The 24,346-nt window shown below is 40.8% G+C and overlaps 1 protein-coding gene across 2 annotated transcripts; it reads right to left on the bottom strand.

Moving 5' to 3' along the window:
• Positions 1 to 1,009: 1,009 nt before the first annotated feature.
• LOC109783964 (DNA repair protein REV1) lies at positions 1,010 to 10,889 on the bottom strand. 2 transcript variants are annotated; one of them, XM_073505150.1, is made up of 21 exons: positions 10,446 to 10,889; positions 10,216 to 10,331; positions 9,837 to 10,112; positions 8,657 to 9,297; positions 8,155 to 8,289; positions 7,370 to 7,502; positions 7,185 to 7,273; positions 7,041 to 7,091; positions 6,731 to 6,934; positions 6,066 to 6,185; positions 5,658 to 5,750; positions 4,688 to 4,747; positions 4,516 to 4,602; positions 4,347 to 4,430; positions 3,997 to 4,069; positions 3,802 to 3,870; positions 3,259 to 3,363; positions 2,708 to 3,090; positions 2,023 to 2,585; positions 1,751 to 1,811; positions 1,010 to 1,342 (listed from the first exon to the last, which is right to left on the bottom strand). In XM_073505150.1, the coding sequence occupies exons 4-21, from the start codon at positions 9,248 to 9,250 to the stop codon at positions 1,301 to 1,303; spliced, it is 2,946 nt and encodes a 981-aa protein (XP_073361251.1). In that variant the 5' UTR covers positions 9,251 to 9,297; positions 9,837 to 10,112; positions 10,216 to 10,331; positions 10,446 to 10,889; the 3' UTR covers positions 1,010 to 1,300. The 2 variants fall into 2 exon arrangements, with proteins under 2 accessions (XP_073361251.1, XP_020198164.1); XM_020342575.4 differs by having other exon boundaries at positions 10,036 to 10,112; positions 10,446 to 10,876.
• Between the last annotated feature and the right edge of the window lie 13,457 nt (positions 10,890 to 24,346).

Genomic DNA, 24,346 nt, shown 5'->3' with positions numbered 1-24,346 from the left:
GTCCCGCAGCCCAAGGCGACCGTCGGCCAGCAGCAGCAGCGTGCCTGCGTTGATCCTGACGTGAAGATGAAGCGAGCTCCCAAGATCGTCGGCGAGCCGTTGTCCAAGAAGACGGCAGAAATCATCAAAAAGGTGTCCGATCCTGCCGCCGGCTTCGTCGACGGTGACCGTGCCGGGTTTTGCTCGGAGGAGAAGATGGAAGCCGCGAAGCGCAAGCTCCGCCAAGGTTACCAGGAAGCAGCGGACGCCAAACGGAGGCGCAGGACGCAGTTGGTGCAGCCGCCGAAGATGATGCAGCCGGCGTCTCAGATGCAGCCAATCAGGAGGTGCAGCAGCTCCATGGTCAAGAAAACCTTCTCCATCAGGACGCAGCTTCACATCGCTTAGGGCTCTAGTCAAGAAAATCAATAACTAGTGTCCTGGTCACTTATATGTATATCCTTCTTCTCGAAGACTCGAACATGGCATACTGTAGTTGTAAGTAGCACTGCTGCAATGCAGTTGCTCGTATGCATGTTCTGTATGTGATCGAAAGATGTTGATGAACTGAAGCAAGATTTATAGTGTTAAAAATCTGCTGAAATCTGCAAGAACTTCGAAAGAAATTGATCGTTGTGTGTGTTGGGAAAGGTGTGTTTGCGTCTGAGTCTCTCCTTTTGCAATTTTGAGTTTCTCATGCTTGGAATTGAGTTTCTCATGTCCATGTTCAGACTTGCAGAGGCCGGGGTCTTCCCTCTTTTCGAAAAAAAATGTTCAGATTTGCAGTCCAAATTGCAATTGGAATTCAACCAAAATTGACAAAATTATCTTCTTGCTGTTTCTTGATATAAAACTACATATGTACGACATAACCGTGATATACATTCAGAAAAAGATGAATCTTTTCTGAGGTTTGCAAGTTGGATTGTGCTCACCACCGATTGCATACAAAGCAGGACATGCGTATATCATTTTTTGCCTTCTTCTGTTTATAGGGAAGTATTTTAATTTTAATGTAGAAAAGGCTATGTTACAAAGAACAAAATGCAAGCTCGTGCCATCTTTCATGCAGAAGTAGTAATATTTACAGTCCTCGCAAAAAAAGTAATATTTACAGGTGTACATGCTTCCCCTTTTATACATGGCGTGGCGAGAATGTTCGCATTCCAACACCTGATTCAGTATTTCAGTTCATATCCGAAGACCAAGAGAGCAGTCATCACACTCCATGGTCGCCACTGATAAACAAGGGCACAGAGACGCCTACGCACCTTCTCTGCCCTTTCTATCACCAAAGGGTCCGCAATACCTGAACTTCGAACTAGAGACGCAGTGTCCCACCATAATGTTGAGTGATGGAATCCTACAAAAAGGACCAAACAGTTACTGGGATGATGGGCTTTCACTCATCAGTTTGACAAGTTTGTGGACAAAAATGTCCAGAATCTGAATTGCTGAGTTGATGAATCTACTTGCATCCAGCTTGCAAATTTGTGTACATGCAGCACAAATTACTCATATTTCAAAATGTCGTCGACCTTTAAAGCTTAAATAGAAACAACTAAAAAACTTTATGATCAGGACGAAGATGAAGGTGAACAACTGTCTGGTTCAAACTAAGGTAGTTTATATCCCTCATGTTTGTGAGAGCCATAAGTGATAAAGCAAAGGACTCGATGGCCAGCCATACTGCCACAACAAATACAGAGGTAAATCTTAACAATGTCGTCCACAAACAAAATGATAATAATATTGAACAAGTAAATTTTACCTGTAGTAAGGGAAGAATGCTATTGTGCAATTCCAGAAAAAGCTCAGATGCTGACGAGAACCTACAACAGAAAGTTCAGTGATTGATAATAAGAACCTGGTTTCATGAATAACCTTCGTCATCGTGAGAGAGACTAACTACAACATTTATACCAATTCATGTTCACTAAGTATGCACATCTTGGTTTGCAACTATTTCACAACAAATTCATATCTAACCATGGTTAAATGACTATGATTTACCCTTTTTTTTTCTCAAACAGTACGCTTTACCTTTTCAAAAGAAGGAAGCATTTGTACAGCTCTTCAATATCAGAATCAACTTTCAGGTGTATATACTCTGTAAGAAGAACAGAGAGTCGGGAGAGTGTGTCGCTCCATTCTTCGCTACCTGAGGTAGGACACAGAGGGAGGAGGGAAGCAACATGCTCTAAAATTGAAGATAAAGGTTGACTGGAGATAGAATTTGCGTGTTGCTCCGCAATGGCATTCAATAGTAGGGAACTGCTAACTCTGAACTGTTCGGCCCATTTCTGAGAACTTCCTGGCAGAACACAAATCACTGGGTTCTTTGGATCATCAGTTCCTCCATTCTTCAGAGATTTATTTTCAGTAACATTTGAAGTGCAGCATGTAGGATCTATTGGCCTATGTAATGGAATCACATTGAACAAATCAGCCCTGACATCCTCGGGTAATTCCTGCAAAACTGTGAAGTCTGCCTGGCTTAGAGAATTAGGCATGAAATCAAGCCGTGTGACACTCTCTGTATCAATCAATTCATTGGCTCTTGAGCACGAAGCATGGGCAGTTTGAACTTCCTGGTCTGATGCCCCCTATGGGAGTAATGGCAACAATTAGGATACTTGAGGAATGGTTCAAAATAGGAATGATAAAGTAGCAGATTTGACTAGTGCTTCCACTCTGTTTCTAATTTTAAGTTTACTGATCATCTCACCTTAATATTATTCCGTTTTTCCAAATGCATGGAGTCAGTGCGCTCTCCATACTGGTGTAACCTCGCATTACAAACAGGTACAGAGTTCTGGTTAACGGCAGGTAAAACACAAGATTTTGAATTGCTTTCCTTGCCTTCATCGCCCTTTATCGTGCCCAGAAAACCATGCAATTCTCCCTTATACATGTCATTCATTTCAGATATTATCTCTGGAGGAAGGTTCTTGAGGACCTCCAAATCAAGTTCAGATAATGGTGGCAACTCAGCGGCATGAACTCTGGTAGACCTACCACTTGTAAGCTTCACCTTTGACGAGTGGGATGCAACACCTGTAAGTGATGGTCTGGAGCTTCCCAAATTTCGCACCTCACTGGTAGTGGCTCCTACAAGATCTCTGACAAGTCAAAATCTTTTAAACAAATCCAAGGGACGGAAATTTTGCAAATTCAACACTAAGCATGTAAAGCAACAACAAAATAATGCATTTGCTACACGACGGAAAAAGACACCTTGATATAATAAAAAAAGTCAAAGAAAAAAAGGGCCAATACCTGCACCATCACTATTCCCAAGAAAGCAGGTTCTCTCGCTGCATTGTTTCTTGAGCTTCTCAGATGATGAACCAAGCCATGATTTAAGCATATTCCCTTGTTGTGCTTCATTAAAAAATAAAAACCATAAGGACATAAGCATTCATAAAATCAGGTAAGCAACAGGGAAAGAAGAAAATGAAGTGCAATTATCATTTTAGCAGAAAATTTATGAGCATTGTAAACTGGAGATAGTATTTGAACTGAGACGTACTCGGGCAAGCTATCATAAGGGTGGTGGAAGAAGCAAATGTTATTGACTTACTGTATCAATGTGCTGGAAAGAAACCATTTAATATTACTTGTCTTAAAACCAATACTGCACGAGAGTAGCTTTAAAAAACAATGTGACATAAACACTGCACCTTTTTGGTGTTCTTCTAATGCACAACAACACGCATTTAGAAGCGTGTTAGAGAAAAAGGTTGTTACATAAACAGTGCAGCAATATGTATGTATACCATGCCCAAAAGGGTGTTAAGAAATTGAATAGTTAGAAGATACCTCCGCGGCCTAAATCTGCATGCTCAAGCTTTGACATTTTTAGTCCAACTCCCCGCACTTCCTTCACATCTAGAATATGGCATTATAGAACTTAGTATTCAACAAAGATACCGCAGAAAAGAGGCTACTTGAACAGACTTATATGGCAGTCTACAGCGGTGTATATAAGATATGAGAAGAATATATCGAACTTACCAACATGCAAAGCTGCAAACAATTGTCTTGCAATTCTCTGAAGTGTGACTAAATTGTCAGTTGCACCTGTCATCTTTGAAACAACAAAGGACAAGAAAGAAAGGTAAAATAGCAGCGACAAAAAAATCATGTGATGCATTAAAAAATAAAAAATAAAATAACAGGCACATATGCTCTAAGAACTAAAACTCATTTTACAGGATAAATAATTGCCAAACCCTTGCCGAAAATGGTCAACATTACAAAACAATGAGACAGAATAGCCAAGTTCATACAGAAAAGCCGAAGGAAACTAAGATTACAGCACAATGACACAACTCTATATTCAAATGCCATTATTTAACCCTTACCGTGGTAGAACGACTCATGGTTTCACAGTCACCACACCCCATGAATTTTAGTGGCTCTCCAGCACCTTTCCTTCTTGTTTTCACCTTCAAGGCAGAACATATGGCTATGAACCTTTAACCAACTGGCAAGAAATGGAGAGAAAAGGTGTGTTCAGTCAGCCCAAAGAACCTTAAGGGTAATAGTACGGCCCTGTAGTCCACATCCTTGTAAGCGTAAAGAAACCTCCCTGCTGAGGTTGACTAGAAAATTATCAGCCTGCAAATAAACAAAAAATATATCAAACACGAAAAGGAGCAGCACTAAAATAATAAACAGGAAAGAGAAATAAAGAAGAGCATACATCTTTGTTCTCATTAAATCTGACTCCCCAATTGACTTCGGCACCCACAGATTTTGTTTCCTGTATTATTTGGGTCCCAAAAAAATGTTTAAATATATCAGATTATTCGATTCCAAAAGAAAAAGATTACCAAAATCAACAGTGCCTGCTAGGTATCAGTGATAAGTAAAATTAAACCTTTGATCCATATGAGAAAAAAAATGCACCCATGTCAACAGCTAACGCAATTAAAAAGAAGACAACTATAATTCTTGGAGACCAAGTTAGTCCAATCGTGTATGATGTGTCCGCTATCTTGAGCTATTACTCAAGCAATGCATATGACACAGTTGTATTTCAGCACATTACCATGCTACGCAGAAGCTAGGGGGAAACCATCATAAACCAAAATAAAGCAAAAATAGTGCAAATACATGCAGGAGGCACACAATACTTTAGAACAAAATAATTATATTTCATTTTCCCTATGACTTTTGTATCCAATAGCGACAATCCATAAGAATTATACCAAAGGAACATTAGAACATTTTGTACATCTGTAAGAAGAAACTTATCTTCAGCATTTTAGTAAAATGTGCACAAAATAAGCAATATTAATCTGAATTCATATTGAAGGCATGCATCCTTCACATAATTAATTACTTTTTAAAAGACAGGACACCTTTACGAAACAAAAACAGCTCTTCGAATTTCAGGGGGGCTGTTGTTCCTTGTATTCACAAGGCATACTTCCTGTCTATGAAATTGGCTACGAGATCAATTCAGGAGAAAACAATGACATAAATGTAGTTACTTCGAGGCGTTTGCAACAATTAGTTAACCGTGTGCAGTCTCAAGGTACCATTCTTAGCTATGCAACCTTAACACAAAACTGGCATCAAATTTGCATGTTTCCCTGCAAGAAAATTATGGCCTTGACAATACAGGTGCAGGTTCTCACAACAGAAAAAAAAAACTAGGGTGCTTCTACCTGAACAGCTTCAACAACTGAATGATCAATTCCTCTGCAATAGTTCCATAGCATATTACTGATCTTTTTTCCGAAGTCCTTATGGAGAGCATCCTATATAAGGATTGTTTGCACGGTAGTAAGTTAACTGAATGAAATCAGTAAAGAAACCATATGTACAGACCTCCAAATCACAGATATGGCAATGCGTGATATAATAGGTAGCAGATATCCCAGATAAACTGACAAACAGTTTCTCGTTGAAAAAGATGGAACAACTGATATTCATTCGAATCCATATTAGTAAATTTAGTCAAGCCTGGTATCAAACTTGTAAAAATAAAGGATCACTGGACTGTGCCCTTGTCAATTTCCTTGAAGAGAAGGGACAACTGTATATTAAATTACACAAATACGATGTTGAAAAACCTTTGAAATGTTGCGAAGCTGACCACAGTGTTCAACTTCTTTGCTTTTCAGTTTATCGGAAACAGTATAACCAATGCCTGGAAGTGCTTTGATAGGGAGGGTACTCAAATAATCATCAACCTGTAACAGTGTTGCTCTTAGACAAAACAGAAGTCAATTAAGCAAGTCAACAGAAACTGTGCCATGATGAATAAAGCAAATACTTGCACTAATTAACTGTCTTGAATTATATTCAACTGTATGCAAAGACTAAAGTAATATCAGTAAGCAGATCGAAAATATTTTCCACAAAAGATTTACATGACACAGTCACAAACTCTCAAGGTTATTTTTCATTTACCTCATACTCTCCAGGTGAATAGCCATTAGCACCTTACGGTGTAGTTAGATCTAACATACCCAGAAACAAATTACAGTTTTCTAAACAACAGAACATGCACTTTCTTAGTCAATAAGCTTGTCTAGTTGACTCAACCTCGCAGTTGTAATCAACTTTGATGGCTTGTTTTTTAAGTGACGGAAATATGTAAGGAACAGGGCAATTCCTTCATATTTATTCCTACAAAATTGTTGTTCCAAACAGGAACTCGTTTAAACTAACCTGGTACATGGAATGGAACGGTTTTACAAATCTAGGGATGGACGTGATTAACATCGACGCATACCTTCTCAGATGAAATAAATAACTGTCCGTTCGGCTTTGCGGATCTGGTGGCTAATCGGGCTAGGAGCCTGTTTTCAGCAATACCTGCACTGGCAGTGCACTTTGTTGTACCAAAAATCTCATTTCTCATTCTTTCTGTAACTTCCTCTGGATTATCGTGTAAGCATTCCGTCATGTCCAAAAAAGCTTCATCACAGCTCAAAGCCTAAATAACTTTGTTAGACTTCTGGATGCAAGTGTGGCAATCACAGTGCCAGGATTGTATTGACATGAATACATGCTGAGTAATCATGGGATAATACAGTACATACCTGAACCTTAGTGCAATATTTATGCAAAATACCATAGAACTGATCCGCAACCTACAATAGTTCCATACCAACATCTCAATTATAACAACGGGAGTGTCCAGACAAAATTTGAAGGTGAACTGACCATCGTAGTAAACTATATACCTCCCCGTATGCATCGAAGTTATAAGGAACAACCGTTAGGTGAGGGCACCGAGCTTTGGCATCTCTAACGAACATTCCAGCCTTTATCCCTGGAACCCACGAAAGAGGACACATAAATACTCAGATGTGTCCATAGTAACAAGATTTTAAGCTCCAGTTGTGATATCCAATAAAAATAAAAGCACCGTAGTTTCGTGCAGGGTAGTTTGCAGATGATATTTCTGCAGTTCCTTTAGGATTGTCGGAATGACAAACTGCTACTGGCTTATCGTGCAGCTCTGGCCTATTTCTGATGACGACGGATACAAAAAAGCAGTCCTGGAATTGGAGAAAATGTGTAAAATGTCAAGATAACAACTATGGTGCAAATAGCTCTGGCATACGCTGCATATACCAAAATACAGTAATGAATCTGCAGAAAGGTTATGCCCAGGATCAAGATAAGCAACTGAGAAAATATTGATCTTCAGTCTTCTGTGCGTATTTAATTCAACTACTGACTGAAATCTGTAGCTTGGACTGAAGTTTTAAAGATCTGATTTGCTGCTTACCTGCTAGTCTCTGTGGATGATTTTTTTTTTCCGCACAATCCAATGGCATGGAGAACTAAGTCATGGTTAGCGGTATTTAGCTCTTTTTCAGCTCTTTTCTCTAAAAAGATGGTGTGTCCTTTACAAGTAGAATTTCGATTTACCATGCTTATTAGATTCATTATTATATTTAAATACCAAGTTACAAAACTGTGACTGATCTCTGATCAGGGATTCCTAACTCATAAGCATGGCATAACTAAACCTGGATTCTTAAGGTCACAGAGTGATATGCCTAATTATACAGCTAAATATAGTGCAAAGCAAAAAAAAAAGGAAAGAAAAAAAAAAGAACTTCACGGCCAAATTTACGAGTATAGAAGTACAATTTGTTTGTGGTTGTACAGCTAGCAAATAGGATGACATGTTAACAAGATTACCATATCAATATGAATGATTGTTTTCTTCTTCCCTGAATGATCATTGTTGCCCTTACTGCTTTTAGCTCCAGGTAAATTTGAGAAGCGCTTGCGGTAGCGATTTCGCCAAGTCCCAATGAAATGCAGTCGAGAATGCTACAGTACCAAATAAGGTTATTGTAAAAATAATCAGTGACAGAAAAATGGAACATCACAGTTATGAAAAGATATCTGATATTATAATGAAATAGAAGCAGCAACGCATTTCAGTAATTACGAGCTTCAAAAATTATTAATGAAACCTCAAACCACCCTCCATATACACTTACTGCACACAAGATTGCATTCTGCCAATCCTTACCAACACAAGAACAGGACTTGGACATAAATGTGATTACTTTAAAAGAGAATATTTTCGAGACTTCAGTGGCAATGTTACAATTTTAAACCACACCATGCCAAGAATAGTGTAACAATTATGATAACGGAACATCGATGACGCTAAATTGTTTGAGGAACATGCCTTGAAATAATTCTCTACAAAATTAGGATCTGTCAGGGTTGAATGTGACCGGCTAGAAGATTTAGCTGTATCTTTCTCCAATGAACCAATTGACAAATGGCTGCCCACAGAGCCTGTACCGCATACATCTGAACACCTTGAAGTAGCATCAGGAGACTGAGCCACATGAAGTTCAGGATCCATGTCATTATCCATACTTTCTGAAAATGCTATTTTACAGGCATTATCATCCTCATCCACTGCAAAATCTTCACCATCTCGTTCTTCAAATGTTGAAACTCCATGTTCATCTGAGGATAGTGAATCCTCTGCTACCTCCACATTCATCAGTGGAACTTCATGTTCATCTGAGGATAGTGAGTCCTCTGCTACCTCCACATTCATTAATGGAACTCTATGTTCATCTGAGGATAGTGAGTCTTCTGCTACCTCCACATTCAGTAATGGCCCTTCCTGTTCACAAGACTCGGTTTGGTCACGTGATCCCTCCTGAGCAGAAGAAGTTTGGAACTCAAGGTCTTTGTTTTCATCATTTTGATTGCTCTGATACCGTATTCCATTTTGTTTCCCAGAAAAGAAAGCAGAAAGCTTCATCTGCTTTCGGCTTGAAGAATTATGCTGACTTATTTGGTATGGAACCCCTAAGATAAAATAAGAAAACTGAATCATAATTACGTACAAGAACAAATGAAGTAATATAAGTGCATACAAACTTTGGGTGTCATAAAAGAACTTCACAGGCTATACATGTGCACTACTGAATTAAATAAAAGCAACTTCAGTGAGAATAAATAAAATTATCGTAGGTGGAAATAAGCAAAGAATTGAATCTTTCCATAATAATTAACATTGTGTTCATTTTAAAAAGTTTGCTCACTGTGCTAGCACCTGCTATTTATATTGATAAATATGGCTAGATTTCATATATTTAAAATTTGGAGAAAATGATCTTACTAATTGCATCACAGCTGAGGGAACGTGTGCACAGAACTAGGCATAACTGTAGATCATAACCATTTAACATGCCTGTGGACTTCTAGTGAATAGACAACCGTGCAGGGCTACTACCTTTTTGATATTTTTTTTAATTTTCAGGGCTACTATCTTAAGCTAAAAACGACGCTTTCCAAGAATAGTTTGTTCATTGCAGCAAAATAATATTAATGATTTAGCAAAGTACCTTGTATTTCATCCCAAGCAATGTTTGAGTTCAGTGTACACTGATGCAACTCACAACTCAACCAAACCTATTATTATACTGTACAAGAAAAAACTAGCAACATGGTTTAACTAAACACTCAAGGAAAAGCTGCAACAATGAAGCAGATCATTCAGCACTAACACGCTTGTTACAAAAATGGAAGGGGGAAAGGAAGTACAGCTGAGGAGCCGGTTCTCTGCAAGGGAATCCACCACCCACCCCGGCTTGACAACAGGAAGACCCTTGCTGAATGCTCTGGATTAAGCAGCAACAGTGTCATGGTCAACACACACATAAAAACATAATTATTACACGCGTCCGTAGACTGGCACAGAAAGTGAATTTCCATCTGTATTACCTCATGTTCCGCATTTTGCTCTCCGGGAGGTGCGTGCAGATGATGTGGGTCACCGTGTGCCTCGAGAAGTAGTTGACAAACCGGCCTCCGTTGTTCAGCATAATCTCCTTCAGCTCCTGCCAATCCCCAAACACTAATAAGATTGGAAATCGACATAGCCATGAAGCTACAACAAAATCCGACGGAATCACGCGACTGCAGTATGAGCCGGCGGCGAGCGGCGGGGGCACCTGGCTAGAGGGGACGGTGAAGCCGTCGATGAAGATGGAGACGCCCGCGAACAGGGCCCCGGGCGCGGCGGAGGTGGAGGCGTCGGCGTCGAACTGTGCGGAGAGCTTGCTGTTCTTCGCGGACATGTAGCTCCCGAAGTCGGCGAACGGGGAGGAGGCAAAGCCCCGGCGAGGGTTCTGGGCGGGGGCGGGGGCGGAGGCGGAGGCGGAGTCGGGGTTGGAAACGAGCGACGTGCCGGGATCGTCGTCGCCCCTCGCCCGCTTCTGGCCGGACGAGGAGGCCTCCGGCCTCGCCGGCGGCGAGGAGCGGCGGCCGGAGGAGGTGCTCATGGCGGGAGGAAGGGGCGAGTGAGGCGGGGAATTTTCGGGAGCGCGCGAGTCGAATAGCGGCGCGGTCGAAAGCGAGGCGATGCGGTGGAATGGATGTGTTGGGCTCGGGGTCGTGCTTTGCTGGAGAGCGGATGTGTTGCTACCGAAAGTCCACCGTGCCCCGGCGATCGACAGGTGAGGTGACACTGTGAGAGTCGAGTGGATGGGTGCACCGCAAATCAAACGGTTGCAATTTTCGCTCGTGATATATAAATAAAAATCAGGATTGCTAAATCTCAGTTGACCGAGACTTAAAAGTTTTAATATTTTGTTTTTTTCATATGTTAGGTCACTTGACTGAGACTTAACTGAGACCTAGCCACACCCAATAAAAATGTTCATTTCCGATTGGGGCATCAGCATTATGGCTTTCATGTATGGCAAAGTGTGGGTCTTAGCAGTCTCCTTCTTTTGTCCCTCCTCCAAGAAAAGGCGGCTAGGGTTTTTGCCTCACGTCGGCGGCGCTGCCGATCTTTCACGTTTCCTGTGGCCTAAGGGCCATGGGTGCGCGGTGGATCCCGGGCCTTGCCGGCGGGAGGGCTCCGTTTTCAAGTGCTTCTTTAAGTTTTGTTAGGGTTTGTGTTCTGCTCAAGAAGACGAGACGGCGGTGACTTCTTGAAGATGGAATAAGGTTCTCCCCGCCTAGCCCCCGTCTCAATGGTGTGTCTAGCATCGTTGGAGGGCGTGTGGAGGTGTGTCTCTGGCTGATCTCGCGAGATTTGGTCGGTGGTTGTCTTTGGTGGATCCGCTCGGATCCGGCCTTTGTTAGTCTTTGTTTATGTGTCTTCAGGTTGAATCATTCTGATCTAAAATTCTCTTCATCGGCGGCGATTGTTGTTCTGGTGCGTTGGTCCTATGGGACTTTAATACGACGACTTTTCGACTGTCTACTACAACAAGTTGTGCCCGGCTCCGGCGAGGGAGGGGCGATGACGGCGGCGCGCCTTCACTCGCTTCAGTGCATGTAGTAGTCGCTAGGTGGTCTATGAATCTGGATGCAATTTTTATTATTTCTAGTGTTCGTTGTACTACCATGATTGAAGATGAATAGATCGACAGTTTCCCGAAGAAAAAAAAACTCCGACTATGGACTCTGGAGTGGTCGTTTGACTTATCTCGACCTCCCAGTCAGAAACCTATACGACTTTATCCTTTTTCAAAATGAATGTAAAAACACTAGACCTCTTCATCGATCGGCATCTCTCCATAAACTTATACTCTAGATTGTGACAAAGTATTATGCAGTTGATATTTTGGTCAGATCAAAAGTTAGGTTTTTGTTTCATCATGGCCAGCTTTTGGCATGTCAACCTTATTTCCTTGGTTCTAAAGAAACAATTTCTTTGCCGATGTTGATTAAGTCATGGCAATTAGAGTTTTGGTTGGCCATGTATACGTATTTAACAAAGCAAGCTTAGGATGAAACCAAACACACCCAAAAAACTAAATTTAGGGTGCTTGGATTGTTGTGGGGACTAGACTGGATTGCCAGCTAAGCATGCCGAATGAGACTAGGCCCGTTCGACATCGGACTCCCAACGGTATACCTTCCTCGTAACTCTTTCCCTACCATCATCGCCCCTTCAACAATCATTTTATCCTCCTCACGTATCGCGAGGGTCAATGTCTTTTATTGATATTTACAAGGTTTCACAGTCTTTTGACAAGATAGTATCGATTTTGTAGACTTTGACGACGAGACGGTGCACCTTGGTGAAGGATCAAGATGGACCTAAAAGGGATGAATGGGTCAACTACAAATTTTACTTCAATTATTAGCAAGCTATGTTTTGTCGTGTATGAAAGTGAGCCTAACAATATTAAGGTGAGATAAACAACCTATATGGGCTTGCAAGGTCAAGGGACCAAAGCAGGCCCGTTGACAAGGGAGGCCAAATTGGCCGACCGCACAAGGCCCCCAAATTTTAGGGGCCCCAGTCTAGAAAATATTATGTGTATATATGAGAAAAGGGCCCAGTAAACCAACACTTAGGCAGCCCATTCTAGCAACCAAATACATGCACGCACGCAGCCTCGTACCTGCCTGTTGGTTTGCCGTAACTCCCGATCGCATCGCCAGTTTTATCCCTGATTTAGCTATCCCTAGATCGAGGAGAGGTCTCTAGCAGCGCAAGGGGCGGCTGGCGACGGCAGCCGGCAGGCGAGGGCGGCAGGAGTAGGAGACGTGCGTACGCGGCCGCCGGCCGGCTACGCTCCACGGCGCCGTATTAGGTATTACAGCCGCTACGGCGCATCGTCCCTGCCGGCATAAATCCTTTTATGAGAAGCCCTATTTTATTTTGCTAGAGTAGACTCGTTTTTGTTAAACAATTTTTTACAATGTTACATCAAGGTGAAGTATGTTTTATACAAGGTGAAATATTACATAGAATTCGAAATGATTCATATTATTTTTGTCTGTTTTGTAAAACAGAAAGAATCATGCATAGAAGGAACTATGATTCTGGTGCTGAAAAGCATATGAAGAAAACAAAACTATAAGTTGATGCTCGATCCCAAAAGGGTACTCTTGATAAATGTCATGAAAGAATCTGATCACAAAAAGGAGAAGATTAATTATGAAGATATCATCAAAGATTATACTTCTTTTAGTACAAATGAGGTCAGTTTATTGCTTCAGTACCATCTTCACTATTTTACCATTAGTATTCGGTATATTTTCTAAATATTGTATCAAATAACACATATTTGAAGTTATATAATTAAATTAAAATTAGAGTATGCTTTACTTACATTAGTTCTTTAGGTATAGGTATATGATTTAAAAACATTCAGGGCCCTACTTTGATCCTCGTCCCGGGCCCCCAAATTTCTGGAGACGGCCCTGGACCAAAGTAATAACCCAAGAGCATGGAGACGAAGATGCAACCTGATTTTCACTCCCTTGGAGGAGAGATGGGAGTTCCACAAAGTAACAACCAGGAGCACAAAAGGTTCACCTTTAGTGTTTCTTAACCACTGGTGGTAGACCTTGAGGCGGACTTAGTTACCACCCCAAGTTCATCACATGGCCTCACTTAATAGTGTGGGTATCCCATGACTCAAAAACAAAAGGACATGGATGCATAATTTAAATGCACCGTCTTTACTATCACTTTAACATTGGGGGCCACCAACCACCTTTGCTTGCAACCTTTTGGACTAACAAACCTGCCATGCACATACTAAACACGGTTACTCCTTAATTCATATGTCATTTACATCAAAACCCACTTACAGAAACACATGATCTTTGACTTGGCAATCGCTAAACCAACTTAGGTATGGTTCTTCATGGTGTTGCATGCAACCGAAGAACAAGCAAGAATTTAGGACATGCAATCCCAGTTGCGGATATAAATTGAAATACTTGATTAACATGACGGGGGGTTTGGCGAGGCATGGTATAGGAGGTCTAACTGACTCTCGTGTTTATGGAAAAGAACAACACGCGCTAAAACTCAAACCCTAATGGGGTATTTAAGAAGGGGCAAAGGGGAGATTCAACCATACGAAGGGGGCGAATACAACCTTAAGTCGGCCTCATTTCTAAAAACAGACTCTAAAAATTGCATATAATCTTTTACTCAAAGAATGCATGGGTCTGACCCAAAAACAAGGCGTCGTAACACATATAGATGACTTTGCCGGAACTGTAAAGTGTCATATTGTGTATTTGGTCCATGCCTCTCACGTGCCATCATGGAGCTTCAAATTCCTAAAAATCTTCACTTGAAGCTATGTCTTCGATCCTTGTACACATGTTGTCATCTCAGTCCTTGATCATGCTCAAGTGTCTGTCCCGCTTCTCCATTCTAGTCCTACACTACCGACTAATATAAATATATCTAAGTTAGTCAACATCATATTTCTCATGAATAAGCACTTAGAAGTGTTCCTAACCCAGAAGTGCATGATATTTGAGTTGGCGTATGCGAGCTCTAGTTATTGGTCCTTGTATATCGAGAACTTGATCTGTTATAGTCACGGGAAATGTGGGTATAACTGTAGTAGGGATGTACTCATCAATTATAGTCGGGCTACTAGGTAAAAATATCAAATCCACGAGTAGTCGAGTAACCAATCACTAGTCTCTTGTGGTGTCTCGTCGATTGTGACAAGAAATGTAGGTTGAACCCATGTAGTGGAGTCGAATGACAACAATGTCAAACATCTAAACAAACGAATGATAATAAAAGGTAAACAAGCGCATGTGAGTGCCTTGGAACACAATAATAGCATAGGCATTCTTAAGGTGTATGGGGATTCCTTGAGCCATAAGTCATTGTAAATATAAAAATACTATAGAGTTATTAAATGAATTAATGATAGTAGCCAAAGCGACATGTTGTCATTGTTGGCGTAAGGTTCAGCGGCGGCATGCGCTTTCGAAGGCGATTGGGCATCACCGAATATAGAAGGATGAGCGTAATAAAAATCTCAACATCTTCTCCCTCACCTTCACACAAACGAAAGCCATTAAAAGCTTCTGTTTTGCATGATCGATGACTTGTGAGCACCACCATTCTCCCCTTGTCTTCCACAACCTCAACTGCCCTCTCACTTACTTGTGCATATCCTCTCCCCCCTCTCTCTCTATGCCTACTTGGCAATTCCTTGCACAACAGTAGTTCCATTTCCCGGACCCACACCCCGGTATTCGGTTAGGTATATGCAACATCAATGCGAAGACCGAGGACGTGAGAACAACTTATATATTTTCTAAATAGTGGTATATGTGCCATTGTGCCATATTAAACAAAGACAAAACAATTTTGAATGGGTTGTTCAAAATGTAGCTACCGCTGTAGCTAGATGAGGCAATCAAATATTTCTTTATTGACCCTAGTGACTTGTCCAAGAGTCCGGTTGGAATCAATAATTTATATCCTCTTGGGACATTACTAATGTGGTTGCTATCTGACTTACTCTATGGTTGTTATAGTAGCTTTTGCAAAGATAGTGTTATTTACACGAGCAAGATGAATTCTCCATGTACAAGTAATTATTTACACGTGTGCACATTGGCAAGTAATTATTTACAAGTGAATGTATCATGGCTTTTTTAATTTATGGTGTATGGCAAGTCTAGTTTCTTAATTCCCCGTTTATAATATGTCAAAATTTACTTTTAAATGTAGAAGAAAATAGCTGAAACATATCATGGCAACTTCAGTGTAAACATCATGGCAATTCATGTGCAATAGACACGGCAACTTTTAACCCAAAAAAAATTCGTCGAAATATATTGATATGAGATCTAGTTTCGAAGATCTCGTCGCGAGGGATTTAATGATGAAAACGGATCTTCAATCGGATTTTTCATTTAAGAGATAAAACATTTTAAAAACAGAAAATCCAAAAAGATTTCCACATGCATGCATGCGGTGACATGGCGTAGTCTGTGTGCTATAGGGCGTGTGGGCAGGTTTGCCTCCCACCACACGTGTGGGCATTAGCGTTGTCCATTTTCAATTAAAATTTGAAAACCTCCACTCGGAAATGTAAATTTGAAAACCTCCACTCGATGTTTGAAGTAGTAGATTGGACAAATACATCTCGCGGGAACGCGAGATAAAATAAATAAATAAAAATTGCAGCAAGGTATTTTTGGTTTAATAGTTTTGAAAATAAAAGCAAATAAAAATAGATCGCAAAGTAAAATAGAATAAAGAAAAGACCCGGTGGCCGTTCTCTCGAGAAAAATAGCAAATGGTGAGTAAACGAATTACTGTTGGGCAATTGATAAAACTTCAAATAATCATGACAATATCCAGGCAATGATCGTTATATAGGCATCACGTCCAAGATTAATAGACTGACTCCTGCTTCCATCTACTACTATTACTCCACACATCGACCGCTATTCAGCATGCATCTAGTGTATTAAGTTCATGGAGAAACGGAGTAATGCAATAAGAATGATGATATGATGTAGACAAGATCTATTTATGTACAAATAGACCCCATCTTGTTATCCTTAATAGCAACGATACATACGCGTCGGTTCCCGTTCTGTCACTGGGATGAAGCACCGTAAGATCGAACCCATCACTAAGCACCTCTTCCCATTGCAAGATAAATAGATCAAGTTGGCCAAACAAAAGCCAAATATCAGAGAAGAAATACGAGTCTATAAGCAATCATGCATACAAGAGATCAAAGAAGACTCAAATAATTTTCATTGATAAAAAGATAGATTTGATCATAAACTCAAAGTTCATTCGATCCCAACAAACACACTGCAAAAAGAGTTACATCATATGGATCTTCAAGAGACCATTGCATTGATAATCAAACGAGAGAGAGAAAGTCATCTAGCTACTAACTACAGACCCATAGGTCTATAAAGAACTACTCACTCATCATCGAAGATGCACCAATGGACATGATGAACCCCTCCGTGATGGTGTCTAGATTGGATCTGGTGGTTCTGGAACTTGCGGCGGCTGGAATTGATTTTCGTCGACTCCTTTAGGGTTTCTGGAATATTGGGGTATTTATAGAGTAAAGAGGCGGTTCGGGAGTCAACCGAGGTGGGCACAACCCGCCCAGGCGCGCCCTGGTGGGTTGTGCTCCCCTCGAAGCACCCGCAGGTGCTTCTTCGGCCCACTGGATGTCTTCTGGTCCAAAAAAGTTTCGCTGCGTTTGGACTCCGTTTGGTATTGATTTCCTGTGATGTAAAAAATATGCAAAAACATCACTTGGCACTTGGCACTATGTCAATAGGTTAGTACCAAAAAATGATATAAAATGATTACAAAACATCCAAGAATGATAATATAACAACATGGAACAATAAAAAAAATTATAGACACGTTGGAGACGTATCAGTGGTTCTCTGATACGTCTCCAACGTATCAACTTTTTCTAACGCTTTTCCTCTTGTTTTGGACTCTAATTTGCATGATTTGAATGAAACTAACCTCGGACTGACGCTGTTTTCAGCAGAACTACCATGGTATTGTTTTTGTGTAGAAATAAAAGTTCTCGGAATGGAACGAAACTTTGCGAGGAATTTTTATATAATAAATAAGAATTTCTGGAGCCAAGACCTACCGGAGAGGGACCCTTGGGTGGGCACAACCCACCAGGGCATGCCCCCTCTCCTAGCGCACCCAGGTGGGTTGTCCCCACCTGGTGGCCCCGCTGACCCTGAAACCGACGCTATAAAATCCTATTTTTCCAAAAAAATCAGGGAGAAAGAATTATCGCAATCCACGAGCCGCAGCCGCCGTCACCTCCTGTTCTTCACCGGGAGGCCAGATCTGGAGTCCGTTTGGGGCTTCGGAGAGGGGGATCTTCGTCCTTCGTGATCACCAACCCTTCTCCATCGCCAATTCCATGATGCTCCCCACCGAGAGTGAGTAATTCCTTTGTAGGGTCGCTGGTCGGTGAGGAGTTGGATGAGATTCATCATGTAATCGAGTTAGTTTTGTTAGGGTTTGATCCCTAGTATCCACTATGTTCTTAGATTGATGTTGCTATGACTTTGCTATGCTTAATGCTTGTCACTTTGGGCCCGGGTGCCATGAACTTAGATCTGAACCGTTTATGTTATCATAATTATATCCATGTTCTAGATCCGATCTTGCAAGTTATAGTCACCTACTACGTGTTATGATCCGACAACCTCGGAGTGACAATAGTCGGGACCACTCCCGGTGATGACCGTAGTTTGAGGAGTTCATGTATTCATTTGTGTTAATGCTTTGTTCCGGTTCTCTATTAAAAGGAGGCCTTAATATCCCTTAGTTTCCAATATGGACCCCGCTACCACGGGAGGTAGGACAAAAGATGTCATGCAAGTTCTTTCCATAAGCACGGATGACTATTTACGGAATACATGCCTACATTATATTGATGAACTGGAGCTAGTGCCGTCTCGCCCTAGGTTATAACTGTCTCATGATGAATATCATCCAACAAGTCACCGATCCAATGCCTACGAATTTACCTTATATTGTTTCTGCTAAGTTACTACTGCTATCATCACTGTTGCACTTGCTACAAAATACTGCTATCACTGTTACTGTTATTGTTGCTGATGTTACTACTATCAAAACTATCATACTATTTGCTACTGATTACTTGCTGCAGATAATTAATCTCCAGGTGTGGTTGAATTGACAACTCAACTGCTAATACCTTCAAATATTCTTTGGCACCCCTTGTGTCGAATCTATAAATTTGGGTTGAATACTCTATCCTCTAAAACTGTTGCGATCCCCTATACTTGTGGGTTATCAAGACCTTTTTCTGGCGCCGTTGCCGGGGAGCATAGCTATATTTGTTGAGTCACTTGGGATTATTATCAAATTATCACTATGAAGAATCTGAAGGATCCTAAGACTAAGATTTATCCCTCTAAGACGAGGGAGGTAAGGAACTGCCATTCAGTTCTGCTTTAGATTCACCTTCTGTTATGAGTAAACTTGCAACACCACCACATGCTATCAATTCTAATATGTCGCAAGTTATTGATGATGCTACTTCTGCTATGGATAATGCTTATGATGATGCTAGTACCTTGCTTGATAATGATGATGTGCCACTTGGTGAATTTCTTGATGAACAAATTGCTAGAGTAATACAACATGATGTTGTTGAATCTGATGATGAGCTTGAAACCGAAACTCTTGAACCTCCTGCTAGAACTAGCCTTCCTAGATATGAATTGCCTAAGGTACCGGAAGGTTATGTTATGAATGAGGAGACAACTAGAAATATTCTTGCTTGTAGGGATAGAGATGATCTAGAGAAATTACTATGCAAGTATAAAGAAAAATCTCTGAATGCTAGAATGAAATATGATCCTAAGTTTGCTACTTCACCTATCTTTATTGTTTATAAGGATTATGAATTCTCTGTCGACCCAAAGTTAATTACTTTGGTTGAATCTGATCCTTTCCATGGTTATGAAACTGAAACTGTTGTGGCACATCTTACTAAGTTGAATGATATAGCCACCCTTTTTACTCATGATGAGAAGACTTGCTATTACTTTATTCTCAAATTGTTTCCATTCTCATTAAAGGGTGATGCTAAAGCTTGGTACAATTCTCTTACTCCTGGTTGTGTGCGTAGTCCCCATTATATGATTTATTACTTCTCTGAAAAATATTTTCCTGCTCATAAGAAACAAGCTGCCTTACAAGAAATATTTAACTTTGTGCAAACTAAAGAAGAGAGTCTCCCACAAGCTTGGGGGAGGCTTTGCCAGTTACTTAATGCTTTGGCTGATCATCCTCTTAAGAAAAATGAAATACTTGATATATTCTATAATGGACTAACCGATGCTTCTGGGGACTTCCTAGATAGTTGTGCTGGTTGTGTTTTCAGGGAACGAACTGTTGGGCAAGCGGAAGAATTATTGAATAACATATTGAAAAAATATGATGATTGGACTCTTCCTGAACCACCGGCTAAACCCACTCCGAAGAAGAGGGGTATATTATATCTCAGTCATGAAGATATGCAAGAGGCAAAGAAATCTATGAATGAAAAAGGTATTAAAGCTGAGGATGTTAAAAATTTACCTCCTATTGAAGAAATACATGGGCTTAATACACCACCACTGCCTAAGGTGGTAGAGGTAAATTCTCTAATGAAATTCAATGATAATGACAATCCTCACAATATGCATCCTAGTCAATGCCTTTATGAGTTTGAAAACTACATTAGAAAACAAGATCACTTCAATGCAAATGTTATGAAACAATTGAAATATAATTCTGATTTGATTGCTCGCTTGAGTGACTTGTTATAGAATCTCAAATGATTTTAAAGGTGTTGGAAAACATGCTTCTATGGTTCAAACCCAGTTAGAACAAGTTTTGGTAATTGATGACAACATACATCAAAGCTTTAGATAAAGATATAGAGAATAGCAAGTAAAGCTTTGGAAAGACATGTAACATGCATAGGCTCCCCCTACATGTATGCAATCATGTAAATAGAGATGTAAGAGCATGTGAATGCATAAACATGACAGAGCAAGCAATGTGTTACATGTATCTTGGCTATATGCATCAGAGCAAATGATGTGAATACATGAAGTTGTAACTTCATGTTCATGATTCCTTCTTGCAACAAGAATTCATCATGCACATGAGTGTGATGCATATACTTACCTTGTGGTCTTGAGCTGACTTAGGAAGAGATGAACCTGAGGAAACAAGGTTAGATAACACAGATACATCTACTAGACAGAGCAAACAAAAGAGCCACAAGAGTACCAAGACTAGGATGACATGTAGAGAGTGAGTACTAGGTACTCTATTGGATATAGACATGTCCCCAAAGATAAAAGATATGCAATGAATTCAAGGATTTCCTTCCCTAGAAGTCTTTCTCCCCCTGAATCTTATACTGGATAATGGAAGAAAATAGGGAAACAAAATCAGAGCAAAACAGATCAGAGCACAGAACATAACACACACTAACATGTCATTCCCCTCTTAAATACATGTGTCTTATCTCCTCTTGAACACCAAGCATCTGGGGCCTTTGATGTGATTATCTCTCTCCCTTTTATCTCTCTCCCCCTTTTGAAGTGATTAAACTTTGATGTGATCTCTCTCTCCCCCTTTGACATCAATTTCCAAGAAGGGATCTTCTGTATTGTGAGTCAGAATAGGTTTGGTCCTTGAGTCACAGAGCAAAACAACATATAGAATGTGATGCTGGTAGAGGAAAAGAATCATTGAGTGGAGCTGGAACAAAAATGCAGGATGCAAGTGGCAAATTGTCTTCTCTGCAGGGAAATCGGTAACACTGAGTTATATACTTCGGTGTCACCGAATTGGTTCGGTTTAACCGAAAGCAACAGACCAGTGTGACCGAGTTCAACATAGAGAGAACATTTGTCACCTCAGCTCACTAGGCAAATAAGATCTCACAAAGATTTGCAAGGAATTAACTGAAGGATTTGCAATGAATTGGATGCAGGGAATGCAGAACAAATTAGAGAAGGGAAAAGAAAATCTAGATGAAGTTTTTTTTTGATAAAAGAAGGGAACAAATATGCAAGGAACAGATGCAGGAACTCAGAGAAACACTAGAGAACTTCATCTAGAATTGGGCGGTGACAAGGTCACCTATATTACAGTATATTGACCGAGGAGTCAAGTGAAAACACTTGATCGTAAGTCATACTCATCGTTTAAGCTCAAAATGGGGTTACCATTTTTCATTTAAGCATCTTGATGTATTCGCATCTTGTTGAGCTGCTTTGACCCATGTCTTGGGGTAAAGCTTCTCTAAGATGGAATATCATACCTTGGGTGGTGGTGTTGTACTTGATCATGTAGTCGAACTTGTGTGGGATGCTCAAGGTTGATGTAGCTCATCAAGGATTTGGAGCACCACTTGGATTTGAGTTCATCTACCTACATGGGTTAGTCGCAAGGAAGAGCACTTGTGTATCCAAAATGACAATCATGAAATTGATACCAAATGAAATTTGATATATAGAATTTGTCAAAAGGATATGTTGAAAGGTTTCATGCTTCCTTGTCTTCAACCACCATGTTGTAGAGACTTGGTGATGTAGAGATTGCTCAAGATGTGAGTGAGTTGCAATCCCATAGATTTAGATTCATCCAAGTACCTACAATGGTTAGATAGCATGCAAGGGTACAAATATATCCAAGACATATGTTCACATCATAAGAGAAAAGTCAAGGATTAGTCATAGGCTCATGCCTTGCATGTATCCACATGGAGTACCTACTCCAAGTTTGAAGCATCAATGATGTTTAATTCACCTCTCAAACGGCAAAATACTTTCTCATCAAGCGGTTTGGTGAATATATCTGCCAATTGCTTATCGGTACGAACATGCTTAAGATCAATGTCCCCTTTAGCAACATGATCTCGAATGAAATGATGACAAACTTCAATAAGCTTAGTTCGAGAATGTTGCATGGGATTGTGAGAAATCTTAATAGCACTCTCATTGTCACAAAGCAATGGAACATGTTTCACATTGATCCCATAATCCTTAAGAGTTTGGGTCATCCAAAGTAATTGAGCACAACATGAACCGGCGGCAATGTATTCCGCTTCGGCGGTGGATAAGGATACCGAGTTTTGTTTCTTGGAGGACCAAGACACAAGAGATCTACCAAGAAATTGACAAGTACCCGAAGTGGATTTTCTATCAACCTTGTCTCCGGCATAGTCCGAATCGGAGTAGCCGACAAGATCAAAAGAAGACCTCTTAGGATACCAAATGCCAAAATTTGGTGTATGTATTAAGTATCTCACTATCCTTTTCACAGGCTTAAGATGGCATTCTTTGGGGGCCGCTTGATATCGTGCACACATGCACACACTTAGCATAATATCAGGACAGGAGGCACATAGATATAAAAATGAACCAATCATAGAATGGTAAACCTTTTGGTCAACCGGTTTGCCATCCTTGGTCAAGTCAAGATGTCCACTAGTAGTGTCGTGGAATTGTCACGGCAGATGTCCTAGTGGAAGGACTTAGTTGTGGAGCCATCGCGATGAGGTTAGCTTAAAGGGGTTAAAATGGGACAAAGGACACAAGGAGTTTATACTAGTTCGACCCCTTGTGGTGAAGGTAAAATCCTAATCCAGTTTGAGGTGGTATTGCTAGGGTTTCGATTACCAGGGAGCGAATCCACTTAGCCTGGCTTTGGATCTGTTGTTTCTTGCCCTAAGCCGCTGCCGGTTCATCCCCTTATATACACGGGTTGACGCCCCATGGCTTACAGAGTCCCGGCCGGCTCATACAACATGTCCGACCCGGTGACTTATCTTACATGCCTTACAATACAAGTTATATATACATGACGATTTACACTTACGGGCCTTAAGCCGCCTTTGGGTTTTGGGCCCTTTAACAGGCCTACTACATGAACCGCCATCTTCAACATACTCATGGGCTTGGTCTATGAACCGCCATCGGGATAACCCGGCCCCTCCTGGGCGGGTCATATCCAATAGTCATATCCCCAACATTAGGCCCCAGGTTGATTTGAACTTGTTCATGTCAATCTTCAACACTTAGAAAAAATCCTTCTTCATCTTCTTGTGATATATTGTAACCCGCCATGATGTCATCTCCTGAGATTGCGGTAACCCCCATGACGTCACCTGTTATTAATATTACACACGGCCCAAATCTTAATAAATATTCTCTTTTAATGAACCTCCAAAAACCGAGGCGCTCGCGCCGTCACATATCCATTTGTTGTCTCCTCGATTCCCGTGCATGCCATTTATCCTTCCAGCCTTATAAATAGGGCCACAGGTCCTCTTTTCACTCTCCCCCTTAGCTCATTTGGATCCTCACTTTCTTTTGAAGCAACAGCAGCACGAGAACCGGCGTCAGACTCGGACTAGCAGAGGTGAAGAATTATCCTCCGGCTTACCAAATACTCCAGTTCCACGGAAACGCCAAAACGAGGTCCTTCCAAACTTAAATTCTTTTTACCCGCTGGCGGGTCTCATTCGCCAGCCACTCAATTCCTCTGATTCAAACTACCAGGAGGTTTCTC

The sequence above is a fragment of the Aegilops tauschii genome, chromosome 7 (genome assembly GCF_002575655.3).
Source record: "Aegilops tauschii subsp. strangulata cultivar AL8/78 chromosome 7, Aet v6.0, whole genome shotgun sequence".
Classification (NCBI taxonomy): domain Eukaryota; kingdom Viridiplantae; phylum Streptophyta; class Magnoliopsida; order Poales; family Poaceae; genus Aegilops; species Aegilops tauschii.
The sequence above is the reverse complement of the archived record's forward strand: the minus strand, read 5'-3'. Positions and strand labels throughout refer to the sequence as shown.

What these genes read in the sequence shown, in the direction of transcription:
- LOC109783964 (XM_020342575.4), bottom strand. Translation starts at nt 10,775, where the DNA reads ATGAGCACCTCCTCCGGCCGCCGCTCCTCGCCGCCGGCGAGGCCGGAG. An exon ending in AGCAAAATGCGGAACATGAG is followed by an intron (nt 10,113 to 10,215) that starts GTAATACAGATG and finishes TGCTTAATCCAG; the next exon opens with AGCATTCAGCAAGGGTCTTC. An exon ending in ACTTCGATGCATACGGGGAG is followed by an intron (nt 7,092 to 7,184) that starts GTATATAGTTTA and finishes GAACTATTGTAG; the next exon opens with GTTGCGGATCAGTTCTATGG.